The following is a 19,606-nucleotide window of genomic DNA, read 5'->3' as shown; positions in this document are numbered from 1 at the left end:
AGTTGTGCCTGTGATGAGAAGAGGAGGAGGTCTCCTTTTGATACCTTCCCCATGAACTCAGACGTCAGTCATTTCGGTGCTGTGCTTTTTGCGTTTGAAGTTTCACGGAGCAACTTTTCTTGATAAACTTTGTGCTTACTCGGCACAGTTCTCTTTCTCCAAGCAGAGCTTCCTCTGGCTGTGCAGCTGCTTTGCTTTAGGACATTGGCTAGAACAGAGGCCGGGTCAGGGAGATCCATGGTTTGGCTCAGGATTGAAGGGGACCACAGTAAATAATGAAGACCTGGGACTTGGACACGGAGCAAAGAAGTGCAGCGAGATGTTAAGAGGAGCTTCCTGGCCACAAGCTTCAGGATTTAGGCAACAATCTCTCAGGGAAGCTGAGAGTAACCCTTAAGTAGCTCTGTTAAGGATCAGACCTGTTTACAGAAGGACTGCCCTTGGGGTAGGAATGGTCCTTTCTTGTTTCCCATTCCTGTTTGCAACCTGTCTCTTTCTACATCCTCTGGGCAAGGCAGGTGTTCGGGGGACTCTGACAAAGAGCCTGTCTTCATGGTTTTTCTGGACCAAATTGAGGAATTGGTTGAATCTGTCCAGAACTGCATTCATGTAGGCACTGTATTAGATGATCCCCTTCATTCAGTTCTGAAAGACTGTTCAGGAAGCAGCTTGGAATGTGGCCAAAGGGGCAGGTAGACCCAAAGGGGGAGATTGATAGAGTGGATGTCTTTGCTGGTTACCTCTCCCTTTAGGACTGAATCTTCTCCAGGATAACCTCTTAAGTTCCTCCAGAGATGGCAGAAACTAGACTGTCCAGGGCTGAGGCTAGTTCCCTGTGTCAGTGGGAGGGTGTGAAGAGACTGACAGCATGGAGGGCCTGGGGACCAGCCCCCTCCTATGGGAGGGCCATGTCTGATAGCCAGGAGGAGGTGTGGCCAGCCGTACAGTTCTCTTCTGCAGGCAAACTGTTCTTTGGTTGAGAGCAGTTTTTGAAGAGAGCTTCTGAATGAAAAGCAGCTCTTGATAACTTAATGACCCATTCTCATTGCACGTCCATATTTAAATATGTATTGCAATGAACTCTATTGGATTGTATCATGAGAAAAGTGGGCCAGGTTCTGCGATGCTATTTGTTCAGGCCTCATTTGAGTGTATGGAGAAATCCCTGCACGGACTTGGGCACCCAACTGGCCATGAAGGATAGAGTTTTTTGTCACCCAACTGCCATGAAGGATAGAGTTGTGTGTAGAAAATATTAAAGCACATGCAAAGGACTAAGACTGATTTCGGCAACTTTTTTTTTCTTTTTTTCTTTTTTTTTCTTGCTGCAAGCTTGTTAACCAGGCAGGACTTATCTTTAGAGATGGGCCAACATGTAATGACTAATACAGAGCACTGTGTGAAATTAGAAATGCTGGCTAGTTGCAGAAAAATATAAGAAGGAGCAGCTGAGAGACTGGTTCTTTCTAAGACTTGGAAGGGTTTGCCTGAGTAAGATTCTGAAATCAATTCATTGATATACCTCACATTTGGGATCCCACAAGGCCTCGTTGGCAGTTTGACTGACTAAGACTACCTGGGTCTGGTTATGGCCCAGGGTCCCTTGAGATTCCTTTTCTTGTGACAGAAGGTTGGCTCTTTGGCTAGTGGACCCTGGCCAGCAGGGACATCCTGGCTGAAAGCTGAGACTTTAGTGAGCAGGGAGCAGAAACACGGAGGCAGAGCTTATACCCTGGAACCACAGCGGTCCTGCAACTGGCGTGTGGAGTGAAGTTGGGAATTCAAGGAAGAGCATCAAGGGATGCTCTGGGTCCTTGGATAACATCTTTTTCTAAGTGCAAAATCTTCTTTTCTTTTAAGATTTTATTTTTATTTATTTGAGAGAGAGCATGAGAGAGGAGAGGGTCAGAGGGAGAAGTAGACTCCCTGCTGAGCTGGGAGCCTGATGCGGGACTTGATCCTGGGACCCCGGGATCATGACCTGAGTTGAAGGCAGTTGCTTAACCAGCCGAGCCACCCCCAAATGAGAGTAACCCTCAAGTAGCTCTGTTAAGGATCAGACCTGTTTACAGAAGGGCTGCCCCTTGGGGTAGGAATGGTCCTTTCTTGTTTCCCATTCCTGTTTGCCCCCCCAAATATGATTATTTTCTATATACTCATCTGTTTCCCATCAGGTTTCTGAGTAAGTAGAATAGAACTTGGGGACAAGGTTAATTTTGTCTGACTCTTGGTTATTCCTTGCAGTTGTAGTTTTAAGGTAAAGGCCCATTCCTTGGTGTAGTATCTCCTGAGAGAGGGCTGCAGAGGTATGGCAGAGGGAGCATGGAACTGTGGATACAGTTTTGCCACTTGTTGCTGGATGGACCTAGGCTGTAGGAGGGGCAAGATTGGGAATTTGCAGCAGGAAACTGGAGCAGATATGGAGCCTGTAGTCACTACGATCTGTTATGGGGTTCTGCAGCTATCATGTAGTTGCTACCCTTTTGTTTCCTCCTTCCCCCAGCAAACTTTTCTATATTCAGCTGGTTGTGGAAGTATTCAAATGATTTGGCCAAATCAGAGTTAAGGAAAGACATGGGGATTTGTCCCTTTTTCTAATCCACTCAGTTGAGATTCTTAGCTATTTGGAGCAACTTTCTTACAAGTTCTATAAATAACTTAGCATTTCCTAGCAGAGAATAAGGATTTCTATAAAGGCAAGTAATACCCTGGCAAAAGAGGATGAAACCAGACCTACTGGTTTTAAATAGTATTTAAATTGCATGGTACTGTCACTCTTGCTGGGATCACATGTAACATGTCTTTTATTTGGTTATTAGTGTTACTTCAGTGTACGATCCCAATTGCAAAGTGCACTCCATCAATGTCCCAGGGGCAGGCAAAGTTTTTTGCAGTCTGTGGAACAGTCAGATGTCCGAGGCAGCTCAAATGCAGAGTGTTTGTGGGCTAAATGCAGACTTCCTTCCGCTGATGGTTTCCATTTAGGCTGTTTCTCAAGTCTACCAAGTTTCCCTATCCATTCTGAAGAAAAGCAGGACCCTTTTTTTTTTCCTTCTTTTTTTTTAAAGAGCACTAATTGCTCTACTAAAGGAAACCCTTATGGAATTAAATCCTCAGAGTGAGCTAATGACTGAATCTCTTCCTCAGCTGCTTCTCTGTTGGAATTATGGGGGATGTTTAATGTGGTTCTCAGAGGCCCCAAATCATTTACTATTCCAGCTCTACCTTTGAGGCGACAGTCTCCTGGGATCATCTCCTGGATGCAGGTGCTCCCAAGGCTCAGTCCGGCCAGCTGCGGTTCTCTGTGCAGGGCTGGCCTAAGTGTGGCCTTTGTCACTTGCATGAGAAAAGACCAGCTTTGGTCTGTGGAGTGCAGGCTGGGGTCTGGAGGCATTGGGTTTGTTTAGAACAAACTGTAATTAACATAGGGCACAATATAGTCTTTCAGGAATTAGCTGTGTAAGAAGCAGGAGTGGAGCTGAGCCTCTGCTTCCAGGAACAATGCCCATTGGGGATGCTCAGGATGGTCTTTCAACAGAAGCCAATCGATTGACTAATGCACCTCTTGCCTTGAAGCTTGGCATGTTTACAGGCACCACGGAAGAGAGATAATTCCTGCCAATCCCATTTGGGATTGGTAATTTGAAATAGGAGGAAGTAAAAGGGGTGACCACCTAGTCTGTTTTATTTCTAAAAGGGGTGCTGCATGTTGGGGATCGAAGGGAGCCTCTTGTGCTTATGGAATTGGGCACTTCTAGCCACCCATCCCTTGGTCTTATCCCGGAGGTGTGGCCGCCTTTTAGTCATCCTAGGTTCCTCCAGGATGGGGTCTAGATTTGTAAGGCATGACCTCTTAGCTTCACATTGTCTGCTTTCAGGCTCACTGACTCCACTGTGTTTTGTCTTTTGCAGGTTGGGCGGTCCAGACCCCTTGGACTATGTTAGCATGTACAGGAACGTGGGGAGCCCTTCTGCCAACATCCCTGAACACTGGCATTACATCAGCTTTGGCCTGAGTGATCTCTATGGTGACAGCAGAGTCCATGAGTGAGTGTATGGCATTTGCCCATCCTCCACCTGTCTGTTCCTTAGCCTTGAGCCATATTTCTGGGGTTTCCCTGAGCAGGGGTGATAATGTCATAGTGGTTGGCACTTCTCAGGTAGAACCTCTGGGTTTCTGCCCTCTGCTTGTATCTACTTGCGCTTGAGTGATCCAGGTCAGCACCCGAACTCTGCTCATCTGGTGCAGGACAGTGTTGATGATGAGCAAGTGTTCTAAAACCATCAGGTTTTTCCAAGCTGCTCTGCTGTTTGAACTCAGAGGACAGGCAGAATAGCTATGACCCAGAATTTGAATTGATGCCTCTAAGTATACTTGTTTTTTTCTCCTTCTAGCTTGTAGTGAAAAATCTTAAACATAAGGCATAGTTGAAAGAATTTTATAGCCAACATACAAGTACCCACTACCTAGATTCTACAATTAATATTTTACTCTACTTACTTTATCATGAGTATATCCATCTCTCTCCCTCTGTTGATCTTACTTCCTTCCTTGTAACCTGCAGTTATCTGTGCTCAGCTTATCCATAGTACATTTTTTATTCTAGTCTATCTCCCATTTTCTGCCCTGTATACTTCTAAATCCTACCTGCCTCCCGTTTGTGCTCCTATAACCACTGAATTTAGACAATTTTAATATTAAGTTAAACGTCAACTTAGTATTAAGTCAGCTAAAACCCTAACAGCAACACTAATAATAACAAAAGCTAACTTTTTTTTTTTAAAGATTTTATTTATTTATTTGACAGAGAGAGACACAGTGAAAGAGGGAACACAAGCAGGGGGAGTGGGAGAGGGAGAAGCAGGCCTCCCACTGAGCAGGGAGCCCAATGCGGGGCTCGATCCCAGGACCCTGGGACCATGACCTGAGCCGAAGGCAGATGCTTAACGACTGAGCCACCCAGGCGCCCCGAAAGCTAACATTTCTTAAACATTGATTATGAGCCAGGTATTCTTTTGGTCACTTTGCATGTATAAACTAATTTTATTTTCATCACAACCATAGAATACTGGTGGATACTCATATTTGCCCCATTTTACAGATGAGGAAACTGAGATACAAAGAGTCTATAACTTGCTTAAGGTCACACAGCTTGGAAGTGGTGGAGCCAGGATTCTCATGCAGGCGTTCTGGCTGCAGAGCTTATGGTCCTAATGACTGTGCTCTACTGTCTCTTGAACAATTATATCATGTCCTCGAGTAAGTTACTATCTATAATTACACAAACACAAATATTTTGTTCCATCTACACTCTTTTTTGAGAGGGGTTCTTTTCTTCAATTTATTTTATTTTATTATTATTTTTTAAGATTTTATTTATTTATTTGTCAGAGAGCACAAGCAGGCAGAGCGGCAGGCAGAGGGAGAAGCAGGCTCCCTGCCGAGCATGGAGCCTGATGCGGGACTCGATCCAGGACCCTAGCCGAAGGCAGACGCTTAATGACTGAGCCACCCAGGCGCCCTCTTTTCTTCAATTTAAGTGTTGTCTTCCTTCCCCCTCATCAGCATGGTTAATCAAAAGCTGATTCTATTTCTATTATTATATCCTTTCCTGCTTTTTGCTTTTTGTCCTATCTTTTTTGCCTCTTACACTATCTTTTTGGTATCTTGGTGATGACTACTTAGCATGTGTAGGTTGAAAGACTAGCAGGGCTCTTCTTGCATAAGAGGCTGATTCTGGGGATGTTGATGGTATCATGATGAAGATGATAATCATCAGGGTTTTTGTTTGTTTGTTTTTTGCTTTGTTTTAGTTCTTAGTATCTTATCATCACATCAAATACTTTACAATCGTACCAGGTTCTTTTGTTATTTCCATTTTGTAGATGAGAAAATTAAATCACTTGAGGGGTAAATGAATTGGCTAAAGGAAAAGAACTAGGATTCAATTGAACTGTCTTGAGTCCAAAGTCTGAGCTTTTAACCACTAGGGTGTTCTACCTCTCTGATCACAGGTCCAACCCAACTTCCTCTTCTCTCTTGTTAAGCTGGGGACCCAGGCCTCATCTCCTTACTGATCACATGTCGAGAGCAATGTCTGGGCCTGCCTTTATAGCCTTCCAAACAGATCCATTGCAATGTCAGCAGAAGGCTTTGGGAACAGTGAATTAATCTTGCCTGAATGGGGACCCTGCATTACAGTATTAATAATGGAGATAGAATAGCAAACAGATGTGGGCGGTAAAGGCACTATGCTGGACTTTTCCGTATATTTTTAATAAAAACCTGCAGAGGGTATTTAGTGCAGTTAGCCTGTACCTTTTTGTTGACAGATTTATTCCAGTCAGAAGAATACCATTTCCTATGTGGCTTAAAGATTCTTACAGTATACCTGCTTATCAGTGATGGGTCCAAAGCCCAAAGTGACATGAAGAACATAATTGAGAAAGCCCCATATTTCAGAGGGGGCAACCTCTGAATTTTAAAGAGGGCCTTCCTTACTGTTTTTCCACTTTTGAAAGTAGCCCCTTATATATGTGTCATTTCTGTATGATGAAGCACTGTGATATTCATATATCATTTATGACAATAGTAAGACCTCGATTTGGGTTGTATCTCACCGCCGGAATCTAGTGTTTTCTGGTATTATGTCCTACCACTAGAAGAACATGGAGGGAGTGTTCTTAGATATTTACCCAGTTCTGATCTATGTTGCAGAAGTCAAAAGTACATTTGTAATCGGCCTTGTGCTGGTGTGACTGGTCTCTTCTCAGTCCTGGTAAGTTTCTTGAAGAAAAGTTTGCTTTACCAAACATTTCGTGTGGCAAGGCCTCTTGGAAACAGATTTAAAGATTCTTGTTTAACTTAGTGCTTGAAGCTGAGGTCAAAAAGGTGAGTGTTCTACCATCCAGTTTATTTATTTATTTATTTTTTTTAAGATTTTATTTGTCAGAGAGAGAGAGAGAGCGTGCCCGTGCGCACAAGCAGGGGGAGTGGCAGGCAGGGGGAGAAGCAGGCTCCCTGCTGAGCAGAGAGCCCGATGTGGGACTCGATCCCAGGATTCTGGGATCATGACCTGAGCTGAAGACAGATGCTTAACCGACTGAGCCACCCAGGCGTCCCTACCATCCAGTTTAAATGCTAAGAAGTGTTGAACTAGAATTATGGCAAATGAATCTCTAGTAATGCTCTTCTTCCACTGTCTTTTGTCTTTCTATTCAGTGAAAAAAGGGCCCAAGCATTGGTTCATTTATTCAGCATACATTCCTCAAGCACCTATTTTGTTCCAGACACAGAACATCTTAATAGATGTTTTAGGGATAAAACGCCAAGACATAATTCCTGTCTGCAAGGAGCTCATGTTCTAGAGGGAGGATAAACATAAAGAGAGGGTTATAGTACTGGGTAATAAATGCTACAATCCATGGATGAAGAACATGACCTGGGAGCAGAATGGAGGGTATGACTTTTAGTCAGGCTGCTGAATTGGAAAAAGCTCCAGGGAGGAAGTGAAGTTTGAGAGGCACCTGCAAGCTGCAGGCCAGTAGGAAGGAAGGGGGCAGGGGAGGATCATAGCCTGACACTCTAGGGACCAGCACTTACTTTCAGGTTTGAGAGGACTTTAATAATCTTCTGGCCCAGTGTTTCCCAAACTTCTAGTGCTGCCTTCATAATTTTTGCCATGTAGTAGATCATCTACTTTATGTTCTTTTCCAACTAACTTCCCTTTTGGGGCGCCTGGCTGGCTCATTTGGAGGAACATGGGACTTTAGATCATGGGGTCATGAGTTCAAGCTTCACATTGGGCATAGAGCTCACTAAAAATTAATTAGTTAATTAACCCCCCCTTTTAAAAGTGATATAAATATATTTTTATTAAAAAAATTTTTTTTAAGATTTTTATTTACTTATTTGACATGAGAGAGAGCACAAGCAGGAAGTAGCAGAGGGAGAAGGAGAAGCAAGCTCCGCACCGAGCAGGGAGCCCGACACAGGGCTCAATCCCAGGACCCCGGGATCATGACCTGAGCCGAAGGCAGATGCTAAACCAACTGAGCCACCCAGGCACCCCGTAAATTAATTTTTTTTTAAAGATTTATTTATTTATTTTGAGAGAGTGAGAATGAGAGAGAGAGAGCACATGAGAGTGGGGAGGGTCAGAGGGAGAAGCAGGCCCCTTGCCGAGCAGGGAGCCCGATGTGGGACTCGATCCCGGGACTCCAGGATCATGACCTGAGCCGAAGGCAGTCGCTTAACCAACTGAGCCACCCAGGCCCCCCCATAAATTAATTTTATTTATTTATTTATTTATTTATTTATAAAAATCAATTTTTAAAGTTTAGTTTTTAAAAATTAAAATTAATTTTTAAGTCACCACCATGTATGGAAACCAGTATCACTTGCCATAATTTAAAGGTAACTATGGAAATAAATGCAGCAATAACAGCAATGTTATTAAATTCTAGCTTAAGGCCAGCTTTCTTTTTGTTAAAGAGATTAGCAAGTATGGAAAAAAAAAAGAGAGAGATTAGCAAGTATGAGAGAGGTGTTGAAAAGATATGCTAACACCAAATAGAAACTGACCCTAGACATGATTAGAAAAATTGAAAGCAAATTATAAAGGGAACTTTTTTTTAAAAAGTATGATTCAAGGGCACCTGGGTGGCTCAGTTCACTAAGTGTCCAGTTCTTAATTTTGGCTCAGGTCATGATCTCAATGTCATTAGTTGGAGCCCTGCATCCCCCTCCACTCTGGGTGTGGAGCCTGCTTAAGATTCTCTCTCTGGGCACCTGGGTGGCGCAGAGGTTAAGCATCTGACTCTTGGTTTTGCCTTAGGTCATGATCTCAGGGTCATTGAGATGGAGCCCGGTGTCAGGCTTTGCACTCAGTGGGGAGTCTGCTTGTGTCCCTCCCCTCTCCCCCACTCGTGCTCTGGTGCACACTCTCTCTCTCTCTCTCAAATAAATAATAAGATAAATAAATAAAAATAGAAAGTATGATTTAGTACTATTATTGTCACAGACAAATAGGAAACACTGATCTTTCATGTCCCTTAATTGTAAGTGGAGGAAAGTACAGTAGCCTGCTGAAGGCTGTGCAGAAGCTAATGAGAGTGGCAGGGTCTCCCAACATCCCCACTGTTCTGTGGTCTCTTTCATGATGGGGGAGAAGCAAATGTATGGACATTGTCTTTAGCATAATTATATAGGCAGACTTTTTTTTTTTGGTTTTTACTATATTCCAGATTAGTGCTAAATTCTTTTCGTAAAGGTATCCTTTTATGTTATCCCCATAGTAATTCTGTGACACAAGGAATTCTTATCATGTCTTGCTTATAGATACAGAAATTTAGGCTAACAAACTTACTGCATAGATGGTGAATTAGAAGCCAGGTCCAGTGATCCCATAGCCTGTTTTCTGAACTACTGTGCTGGACTGCCTTTCCATTTTGATCAGTCACCAGCATTTATTGAATGCCTACAGTATGCCTCCTCCCTGTAATTTCCTTCTCACAGCTTGTCGAGGATAGGAACAAGCAGAAGTCCAGGGGTCCCCTAGCAGGCTTGCTGTGGGAGTAGGAGGGGCCCCCCCCCATCCTGGTAGCCCTGAAGGAAGTGAAGAGCAGGCTAGTTGCCTGAGCCCTGGAATGGCCAGTTCCATCCAGGTTCTTTCCCTGTTCACAGTCCCCAAAGGAAACAGGACAGGAGAGCACTTGTTTGGATTAAAAGGCTCTTAAGAGGCTCTTTCTGAAGTCTGAGAGATGGAACAAGTTCCAGCTCTGGGCAGCCACAGGGGAGAATGGAGTGCTTTTCTAGGAACCCTAAGGCTCCCCTCAACTGACTTCAGTGGCAGAGATTGTCCTGTTGCTCTCCCCCTGGACTTGGGAGGTGTGAGACAGCTGATCTTCAGCTGCCAGGCGCCTGTCGGAAGCATCCGGCTCTGGCTGTTCCCTTTGTGGCTGGCAGCTATGGCCTGGAATGTGGAGATTTGCAGGGCTGTGGAAGAGGCGGCTTCTGCACTGCTCTCTGTGAGGATTTCTGGCGGCCCCTGGTACAGCCAGCAGCCCTAGCTGGACCCAAACCACAGGGCACAGGAGGCTGACTAGTCGCAGAGTGTGTTTGGGATCTCAGGCAGACTTCCCTGGTGGGATTCCACTGGGCAGGTCATCTTCTGGACATGTCGGCTGGTTCCAAAGACAGCCTTTGTGTGGTGTTGGCCCGGGATAGAGCCTGCACCTCACCTCTACCGCCCATGGTCCATCTGGGCTCTGCCCCACAAATGCTGGCTTCTTGGCGGGTATGCCTGTGGAATTTGTAGTTGTTCTTGCCCCCTTTGGGGCTGGAACTGCTGCTGACTGGCTTTCTGTGGCTGTCTCCACTGGGTTGGTAGAGAACCTCCTTTTCCCTTCAGGTTCCTCTAAGTTGGGCTCTGGACCGAATGAGTTATTTATTAAAACACTGGATACAGATTAACTTTTCCACATGTTGTTTTGTGTGGCCTTGGTCCCCTGCAATTGGGAAATGCTAATTTTCCCTTCTCAAAGCTTGGTTCACAGGAACTTTTTAATGTGTCATTTCATCCTCTGAGGTTTCCAGTGGACATCCTGCCTTTGCCCTAACACACCTGTCCTGGGAGCATGGTCTCTCCTCTGGTTGGGCCTTTGCTTTCTCCCAGAACTCTCGTGTCGCTGACAACCAGAATCCCTCTATAAACCACCCACAGATGGCAGGCCCGGCCCTACCCATGGCTGGCACAGTAGGCTGAAGAAGTGCTCTACAGGCTTATGGCAGGGCAGGCCTCCCTGGACTTTGGTCCCCCAGCCTTTCATGTCTGAGGTGTTGAGTTTTGGGAGGACTGTATGAAATATTGATGCTCTCTGCTAAGGGGAAGATCTCTGGGCTACCTAGAAAGAGTGGGGTGCCCTTGGCCCTTGCCCAGGGAGTAACAGCCAGCAGCAGGGCTAGAACTCTTCTTGAAGCTGAAACCACCACTTTGGGCTGGGTTTCAGGCCCCGGATCTCTGAGGTTTGAAATGCTGAGAATTCCATTTCTTTTGTAACCACTGGAAGACCTAAGGCACCGTGGGTATGTGGCTTCATCCTTTGAAAAGCATTTCATTTGCAGTGGATTATCTCTTCCTTCATGGGGTAAGGATTCCAGATTTTCCAAATCAGAGAATCCCTCAGCAGTAAGGAGACAGTTGGGAAGAGATTCCTTGAGCTGGCCCAGTCAAACTCATTTTATTTTTTATTTTTTTAAAAAATATTTTATTTATTTATTTGACAGAGAGAGAGAGAGAAAGCATGCGCATACAAGCAGGGGGATCAGCAGAGGGAGGAGAAGCAGGCTCCCCACTGAGCAGGGAGTCCGATGTGGGGCTCCATCCCGGGACCCTGGGATCATGACCTGAGCCGAAGGCAGATGCTCAACCGAGACACCCAGGTGCCCCTCAAACTCACTTTAAAAAGCAGCCTGATTATCAGGAGTGACTGCCAGCCAGAGTGATACTGGGCTGGTCAGCACTGGCAGATTTCCTTCTCTTCCCACAGAGAGAGGCAAAGACTTGGAAGCCCTTATGGGTTTGACATGATTGGATCTCTCAGTCCCAGGAATCTTCCCTGTTCAGCCTGCCCTTCTAGGCTCCCATCTTCCACACCTGAGGCTTTTTCCTTTTTGAATGCTGGTCTTCACGTCTGCCGTGTCCTGCGTCTCGGTTTGCCAGCATTTCCTTTGCCCAGATTTCTCACTCAGAGCTCCTGACTCTGGACTTTGGCTTTTGACTCCTCAATTCATTCTTCCATCCTGCCTCTGAGGTAGCCCACTGAGCCTCATTTCCTGTTTCAGTAGTGTAGTTCTGATGTGGGTCCTAAGGTGCGTGTGCAGTGACCTTGTCCTCTCTGACCCAAACCCCATAGGCATGGTCTCCTCACTCCAGTACATACCTTTGCACATCGCTGCCCTCCCTGCCTGCCGAGCTTTCTGACACAGAGCCTGGGGCTGCAGAGCACACCCCTCCAGCAAAGCTCTGTTGAGTGCCAGGTACAGACAGAACATTTGGGAAGGTGATCTGTTCAGGTGGGGGTGAGGGGACAAGGAGAAGTTATATCTAACTTCTGTCCTTGAAACACCCACCATCTGCTTGGTAGAAGATGGCTGAGACCCTGGGAAAGAAGAAGACAATGGGTTTGGGGCTGGGAGCACGTTTTTGGCTTTGCCCCACCTCTGTGGCTTTGAGGCTTCCTCCCCTCACCCTGTGATCTTCAGCACTTCAAGAAACTCGAAATAGGTAATAATTGTAAGCACTTACAGCTCCCACTGCGTGCAAGGCACTGTTCTAAGTGCTTTATATATAAACTCATTTCATTCTCACGGCAGCTCTGTGGGGGTAAGTACCAATACCTTTTTTGTAAGGAAACTGAGGTACAGAGATGTTGAGGAACTTATCCACCCAGCCAGTGAATGCTGGAGCTGGGCTGGAAACCCCGGCAGTCTGGCTCCTGCAGTCCCCACCCCTCCCGTTCTTTACCCACATAGAAGCAGGGGGAGGGGGAAGGGGGGGCAGCTGGCCGAAGGCCTCTGTTACAAGTTATACACCTAAGTTCAAAAGTATCTTGGCTTAATGGAGTGTGAATAGCTAAGCAGGAAGTGCTTTATAGGAGAAATGTTGAACTGGACGTTGAAGCAACTTTGTAGAGAAGAAAGAGTCCTGCTGGGTAATGGCAAGAGGGTAGAACTGGAGGGTAAGTGACAGGATCCTGTGTCATCTCTCCAGGAGAAATGTTGAACTGGACGTTGAAGCAACTTTGTAGAGAAGAAAGAGTCCTGCTGGGTAATGGCAAGAGGGTAGAACTGGAGGGTAAGTGACAGGATCCTGTGTCATCTCTCCAGTCAAGGCTTCTGCTGCCTTACTGTAGTCATTTTTAGAAGTTTTTGGGAAATTCTGCAACTCTTAAAAGCGCAGAGGTAGGGCTTCTGGCTTGGGGGTCAGGTTCCCATGGTGGTGTTTCTTCAGCGGTCAGGGATGTGCCCAGCATTCCAGCAGCCCAGAGTATGCCCTGACCAGGATGTGTGGGGCTTCTGCTCATTCCCTCTGGGGAGGGCATGCGGAAATGAGGGACATTTCAGAGGATCCATACCATCTGGCGGAGGTGTCTGCAGTGCTAATCTGGGATGGATATTTGTTCTGATATAAGGTATCTTGTCACCCTGGAGAGGATATGTTTTTCTTCTGTCATATTAATGTGAATTGTCATATTACTTTTTTTTTTTTTTAAGATTTTATTTATTTGAGGGGCACCTGGGTGGCTCAGTCGTTAAGCGTCTGCCTTCGGCTCAGGTCATGATCCCAGGGTCCTGGGATCAAGCCCCGCATCGGGCTCCCTGCTCGGCAGGGAGCCTGCTTCTCCCTCTCCTACTCCCCCTGCTTGTGTTCCCTCTCTTGCTGTGTCTCTCTCTGTCAAATAAATAAATAAAATCTTAAAAAAAAATTTTTATTTATTTGAGAGAGAAAGCGCACATGAGCAGGGGGAGGGGCAGAGGGAGAGGGAGAAGCAGACCCCCTACTGAGCAGGGAGCCTGACTTGGGGCTCAGTCCCAGGACCCTGAGATCATGACCTGAGCCAAAGGCAGATGCTTAATAGACTGAGCCACCCAGGTGCCCCAGGAATTAAAATGTTTTTAAAAAGTGATATGGGGCGCCTGGGTGGCTCAGTTGGTTAAGCGACTGCCTTCGGCTCAGGTCATGATCCTGGAGTCCCGGGATCGAGTCCCACATCGGGCTCCCTGCTTGGCAGGGAGTCTGCTTCTCCCTCTGACCCTCTTCCCTCTTGTGCTTTCTATCTCTCATTCTCTCTCTCTCTGAAATAAATAAATAAAATTTAAAAAATTAAAAAATAAAAATAAAAAATAAAAAGTGATATAACAGGGTGCCTGGGTGGCTCAGTCATTAAGTGTCTGCCTTTGGCTCGGTCATGATCCCAGTGTCCTGGGATCTAGCCCCGCATTGGGCTCCCTGCTCAGCGGGTAGCCTGCTTCTCCCTCACCAGCTCCCCCTGCTTGTGTTCCCTCTCTTGCTGTCTCTCTCTGTCAGATAAATAAATGAAATCTTAAAAATAAATAAATTAAATAAATAAATAAATAAAAGAAAGCACTTTCTATTAAAAGATTTTTTTAATTCCTGTTTTTACTTATTTATTTATTGGTTTTTATTCTAAAATGTACATAACATAAACTACCATTTTAACCATTTTTTAAAATTTATTTAAAAAAATTTTAATTCCGGTATAATTAATGTACAGTGTTATATTAGGTTCAGGGGTACAATATAGTGATTCAACAATCCTGTACATTACTCAGTGCTCATCATGATTAATGTACTCTTTATTCCCTTTACCTATTTCACTCATTCCCTCACCCACCTCTCCAGTAACCATCAGTTTGTTGTTTATAGTGAAGAGTCTGTTTTTTGGTTTGTCTCTTTTTTTTCTTCATTTTGTTTCTTAAATTCCGCATATGAGTGAACTGTAATGATTTTTTTAAATTAATGAGGTTTATATTCTAGAGCAGCTTTAGATGTATAGAAAATTGTAACACATAGTACAGAGTTCCCATATATACCTTAATTTGCTTATGGTTTCTCTTGTTATTAACATCTTGCATTAGTGAGGTACATTTGTTACAATTGATGAACCAATACTGATACGTTATTACTAATTGATGTCCACAGTTTACATTAGGGTTTACACTTTGTGTTACATAGTTTTATGAGTTTTGACAAATACATATCCTGAAATACCATTATAGTATCATGCAGAATAGTTTTACTGCCCTAAAAATGTGCTGTTCTTTGCCTATTGATCCCTCCTTCCCTCCCCGACCCCCGCAAGCCTCTTGCAACCACTTATCGTTTTACTGTGTTGTCCTCTCCAAAATGTCATGCAGTTGGAATCATACAATACATGACCTTTTCAGACTGACTTCTTTCAGTGAGCAATATGCATTTAAGGTTCCTCCATGTCTTTTTGTGGTTGGCTCAGTTCCTTTTATCACTGAGTAATACTCCATTGTGTGTATATACTATAGTTTATTCATTTATTATTGAAGGACATCTTGTTTCCAGTGTTTGGCAATTTTGAATAAAGCTGCCATAAACATTCATCTGCTGGTTTTTGTGTGGACATAAGTTTTCAACTCATTTGGGTAAAGTTGCTGGATCATATGGTAAGAGTATGTTTAATTTTGTAAGAAATAGCCAAACTGTCTTCCGAAGCGGCTGTACCATTTTGCATTCCCACCAGCAGTGAATAAGAGTTCCTCTTATTCTGTGTCCTGACCAGCATTTGGTATTGTCAGTTTTTTGGATTTTAGCCATCCTAACAGGGGTGGCATGGTATCTCATTGTTGTATTAATTTGCAATTTCCCAATGCCATATGATGTTGAGCATCTTTTCATATGCTTATCTCTACCTATATCTCTTCTTTGGTGACATATCTTGTTTTGTTTTGTTTTTTAAGATTTTATTTATTTATTTGACAGAGAGAGACGCAGCGAGAGAGGGAACACAAGCAGGGGGAGTGGGAGAGGGAGAAGCAGGCTTCCCGCGGAGCAGAGAGCCTGGCACTGGGCTTGATCCCAGGACCCTGGGATCATGACCTGAGCCAAAGGCAGATGCTTAATGACTGAGCCACCCAGGTGCCTCCATATCTTGGTTTTTGTTCCTAACCCCATCCCACTTCCCACTTGACCCCCAACCACACATACCCTTTTTCTCACATTATGGGTTCAGACATAATTATGGGGCTGATTATATTTTTGGCATGTTTGCCTTTTGGTCACTTCTCAAGCAATTAAGTGAGTTAGTTCCCCAGAGTAGTACTGGGCTCACATCTGAATTCCTTTGTCTCCGTTGGTTTTAATTGGGGCTGGCTCGTGAATTCTATACCTTTTCCCCAGTGATGGTCGACTGTAAAGTCGATAGCTGGTACTGGGACCTAGTCTTAATCCACAGGTTCAAGATTGATTGTGCTTTCCAGTACAGATGATAGAAAGACTTGTGTGCAAACTTGACCACTTCAGACCCTGGCGAGCTTCACCTTGCTCTAGATGAGAAATGAGTACACCAGGCTCCTTGAGATCCCAGCCAGACCTCAAACTCTCTGTCTTAATTGAACCAGGATCGAGAAGACTTTCCAAAATCCAAAACTTTCGTGGCCTCTACTTTTCTTGTTCCATCCATCATTGTTGTTACTTTTTAGTTATAAATTTGCCTTTTTCACTTATAAAGACAGTTGAACCATTTTACCCAGAATGTTGAAAATTAGAAAAGGGAGAAAAAAAATATTCCTAATCCTATCACTTTTTGTGATCTTGTATTTATCTTCATGATGATTTCTGTAAATTCATGGTGAGTGTTGCTGGCCCAGGTGTCCATTAGGCTTTTGTCTTGTGTGAGTCCCCTCACTTTGCGAATTAACATCTTCCAAAGCTTCCTCACTGCCTGGCTAGTGCTTTTTTCTAAATCCAGTCCGCCCAGGGCTGCTAGGGTTTCCAAATTATGAAAACAGCATATTTGCTGGGGAAGATGGTTCATACCCATTGCCATGTTACATTAACTACATCTTTTCTTTTCTTTCTTTCTTTCTTTTTTTTTTTTTTTAAAGATTTTATTCATTCATTTGACAGAGAGAGAGTACAAGCAGGGGGAGCATTAGGGAGAGGGAGAGGGAGAAGCAGGCTCCCCGCTGAGCAGAGAGCCCGACATGGGGCTTGATCCCAGGACTTTGGGATCATGACCTGAGCCCAAGGCAGATGCTTAACCAACTGAGCCACTCAGGCGCCCCTACATCTTTTTTGTTATTATAATTTTTTTAAAAGACTTATTTATTTGAGAGAGAGAGAATGCGAGTGGGGGGAGGGGGCAGAGGGAGAAAGAGAGAATCCTCAAGCAGACTCCCTGCTGAGTGAGGAGGCTGACTTGGGGCTCTATCCCAGGGCCCTGAGATCAGGACCTGAGCCAAAATCAGGAGTCAGCCACCTAACCGACTGAGCCACCCAGGCGCCCCAACTATATCTTTTCTTTTTTTTCCTTTTGCTGCTTGACTTCTCATAGGAATGAGGAGCAGTTTAGGTAGTAAATGTACTGACTGTGCTGGCCACCCACCTCTCAGTTAATACCTCAGTCCCTTAGGTACAAATCACCATGCATGGTGGTAGTCCTGAGGGGGTGTGTTGTTCCTGCTGTTGTTTTCCATTTACTTATTTATTTATTTCTCTATCTATCTATTTATTTATTTAAATATTTATTCATTTGGACAGGGAGGGACAGAGGGAGAAGGAGAGAGAGTCTCTAAGCAGACTCCACACTGAGTGCAGAGCCTGATGCGTGGCTCTATCTCACATCCCTGAGTTTATGACCTGAGCCAAAACTAAGAGTTGGACACTTAACCAACTGTGCCACCCGAGCGCCTCTGTTTTCCTCTTAGAAAGGTGATCAGTGGTTAGATTTGGTGATCATTGTCACCTGGAAATGAACACCATGAGCCTCCTCCTTTCTCCTTTCTTGAGTGTGTGGATATGGAAGACCGAGACTGGCCATATAGAGTGCCCCAGGTTCCGTGTGCCCACTGTACACAGAAGTTTCACGGGTTTAAACACAAGTGCCAAGGGATGGATAAGATCCTTTTTAGGTAATTTCCTGAAATAAATAGGCTGCCATTTGGGGGCTTTTGAGGCTTTCTGCCATACATAGAAATCAAATAATTTAGTAATAGTAGATCTCTCCTGGCACTGGGTCTCCTGGGTGATGGGTGGGTACACTTGGTTCCCATCCAGCATTAATCACTGGTCTGTTTGGAGGCCAGCCATTCATTTACTACAGAGATAGTCATTGCTGGGGCAATTCTGGGCATGAGGTTTTTATTAATGAGCAGCATACTCTTGGTCTGGTCTTCATGGAGCCCCCAGTCTTTTTTGTTTGTTTGTTTGTTTTTAAGATTTTATTTATTTATTTGACAGAGAGAGACACAGCGAGAGAGGGAACACAAGCAGGGGGAGTGGGAGAGGGAGAAGCAGGCTCCCGGCCGAGCAGGGAGCCCGGTGCGGGGCTCGATCCCAGGACGCTGGGATCATGACCTGAGCCGAAGGCAGACGCTTAACGACTGAGCCACCCACAACCCCCAGTCTTTTTGGCTGAAGAGTCCTTGAACTGGAAAACATTGTGGGCAGGTGGGCCTGATACAGCCTTTGAATCTTAAGTGATCACATGGAGTCTCCTAGCCTTCTTTTCTACAGTCCATGCCTTGAGGCCTGGTGGAAGGTTTTCTTCAAGTAGGAGTCCCCATGCTCAGAAACATGGCCAGGCCTATGTTTGGGGCTAGACCAGTTGCCCATTTGTTGGGGAGAATGTGGGTTCATAGCAGCTTCTCAGAGAGACATGTTCCACTGGACTCCAGGCTTTATTAGTGTGTTAGTAAAAGATAGTGGCCTTCAAAGATCCCTTTCCTTCCTTCTTCCTTCCATGTTACTCAGGCTTCTTGAGGTTCCAGTCATAGAACTGGCTTTGTCACAAGAAGACCAATCAAGGAGATGCTTTTGTTTTTCCAGTGCTGACCTCCATGTGATGCCTTGGGGAGCTTGGAGCCCTGCCTCTGACCACCAGTTTCCCTTACTCTGATCTCACGCCTTTCAACATGAGGTCAGGAGCTCAGGAGCCATGCCTGAGGGGAGGGGTAACTACTAGAGAATGGTGCCTGGCCCAGGCTCTCCATCCCATCCCAGGGGGTCAGGCTGGCTAGCTGCACTTTCTGCTTGTGATGGATTTTGACTCCTAAATCCTTCTGAACAGCTTGGTTGGTTAGAGGAGAAAGTGTAGTGAAAACCAACAGACGACGCCATGGCTTGCCCTAACCCCTTCTCCTTCCTGCTCTAGCTTTTGCAATATATCGGGTTGCCCACATTCTGGATTCCTGCCCTCCTGGAGCCAGTCTTGCAATTTTTCATTCCCGTGGCCAGGGTTTTGTGCAGAGGAAAGGCCCAGGGAGAAGGCAGTAGCTGCATGGTGAGCCTTTGGGATTGGAGTTTTCTTTGCAGGAACATTGCTGACACAGATCCCTTAGTTCTGTGCTAGCTCTGTGGCCGGGGGCAGTCGTCCACAGCATCTCACACATGTCACCCCTCAGCTCAGCACCATCCAGTGGCTTCCCATTGGTAGCCCTCATTTTGGGCTTTCTATGGCTGTTGAGAAAGCATTCTCACACCAGAGGTGAAGAATTCTCTCGGTCCAGCACCAAGTCTGAGCATTTAGCTCTTTCAGGGGCATTCCTTCAGTCTGGACCCTTACTCTCCTAAGAGGGAAGATAATCCAAATGCACTGCATTTTCACAGGAGTCAGAGCCTTCCTTTGGGAAGAGGTGTGAAATTTTGGTAAAAATGTCTGAACTTTGCTTTATCAGGGTGGGGTGGAGTACCTCCAGCACCTGGTACAGTGCTTGGTATCTGATAAGCCCTTAATTGATTTCCATAACTGTTTAGTGCACATTATCTAAATGTCTGGTGCTTTGTTACATGCTGGGAGTACCATGGGAGCAAGAAGGCAAAGTTTCTGCTCT

General features: G+C 45.1%; 1 protein-coding gene across 4 annotated transcripts in view; it reads left to right on the top strand.

The window, feature by feature from the left end:
* SUFU (SUFU negative regulator of hedgehog signaling) overlaps positions 1-19,606 on the top strand; it is a 113,375-nt gene that overhangs the window by 923 nt on the left and 92,846 nt on the right. For all 4 annotated transcript variants that reach the window (XM_073904262.1, XM_073904263.1, XM_025880384.2 and 1 more), the window contains exon 2: positions 3,913-4,047. In XM_073904262.1, coding sequence (XP_073760363.1) covers positions 3,913-4,047 — 135 coding nt within the window. The remainder of the gene's footprint in view (positions 1-3,912; positions 4,048-19,606) is intronic.

Source organism: Callorhinus ursinus, unplaced genomic scaffold, assembly GCF_003265705.2.
Source record: "Callorhinus ursinus isolate GAN/ISIS: 27379988/994484 unplaced genomic scaffold, GSC_fseal_2.0 scaffold20, whole genome shotgun sequence".
NCBI lineage: Eukaryota > Metazoa > Chordata > Mammalia > Carnivora > Otariidae > Callorhinus > Callorhinus ursinus.
This window is presented reverse-complemented; position numbering and strand designations above follow the sequence as displayed.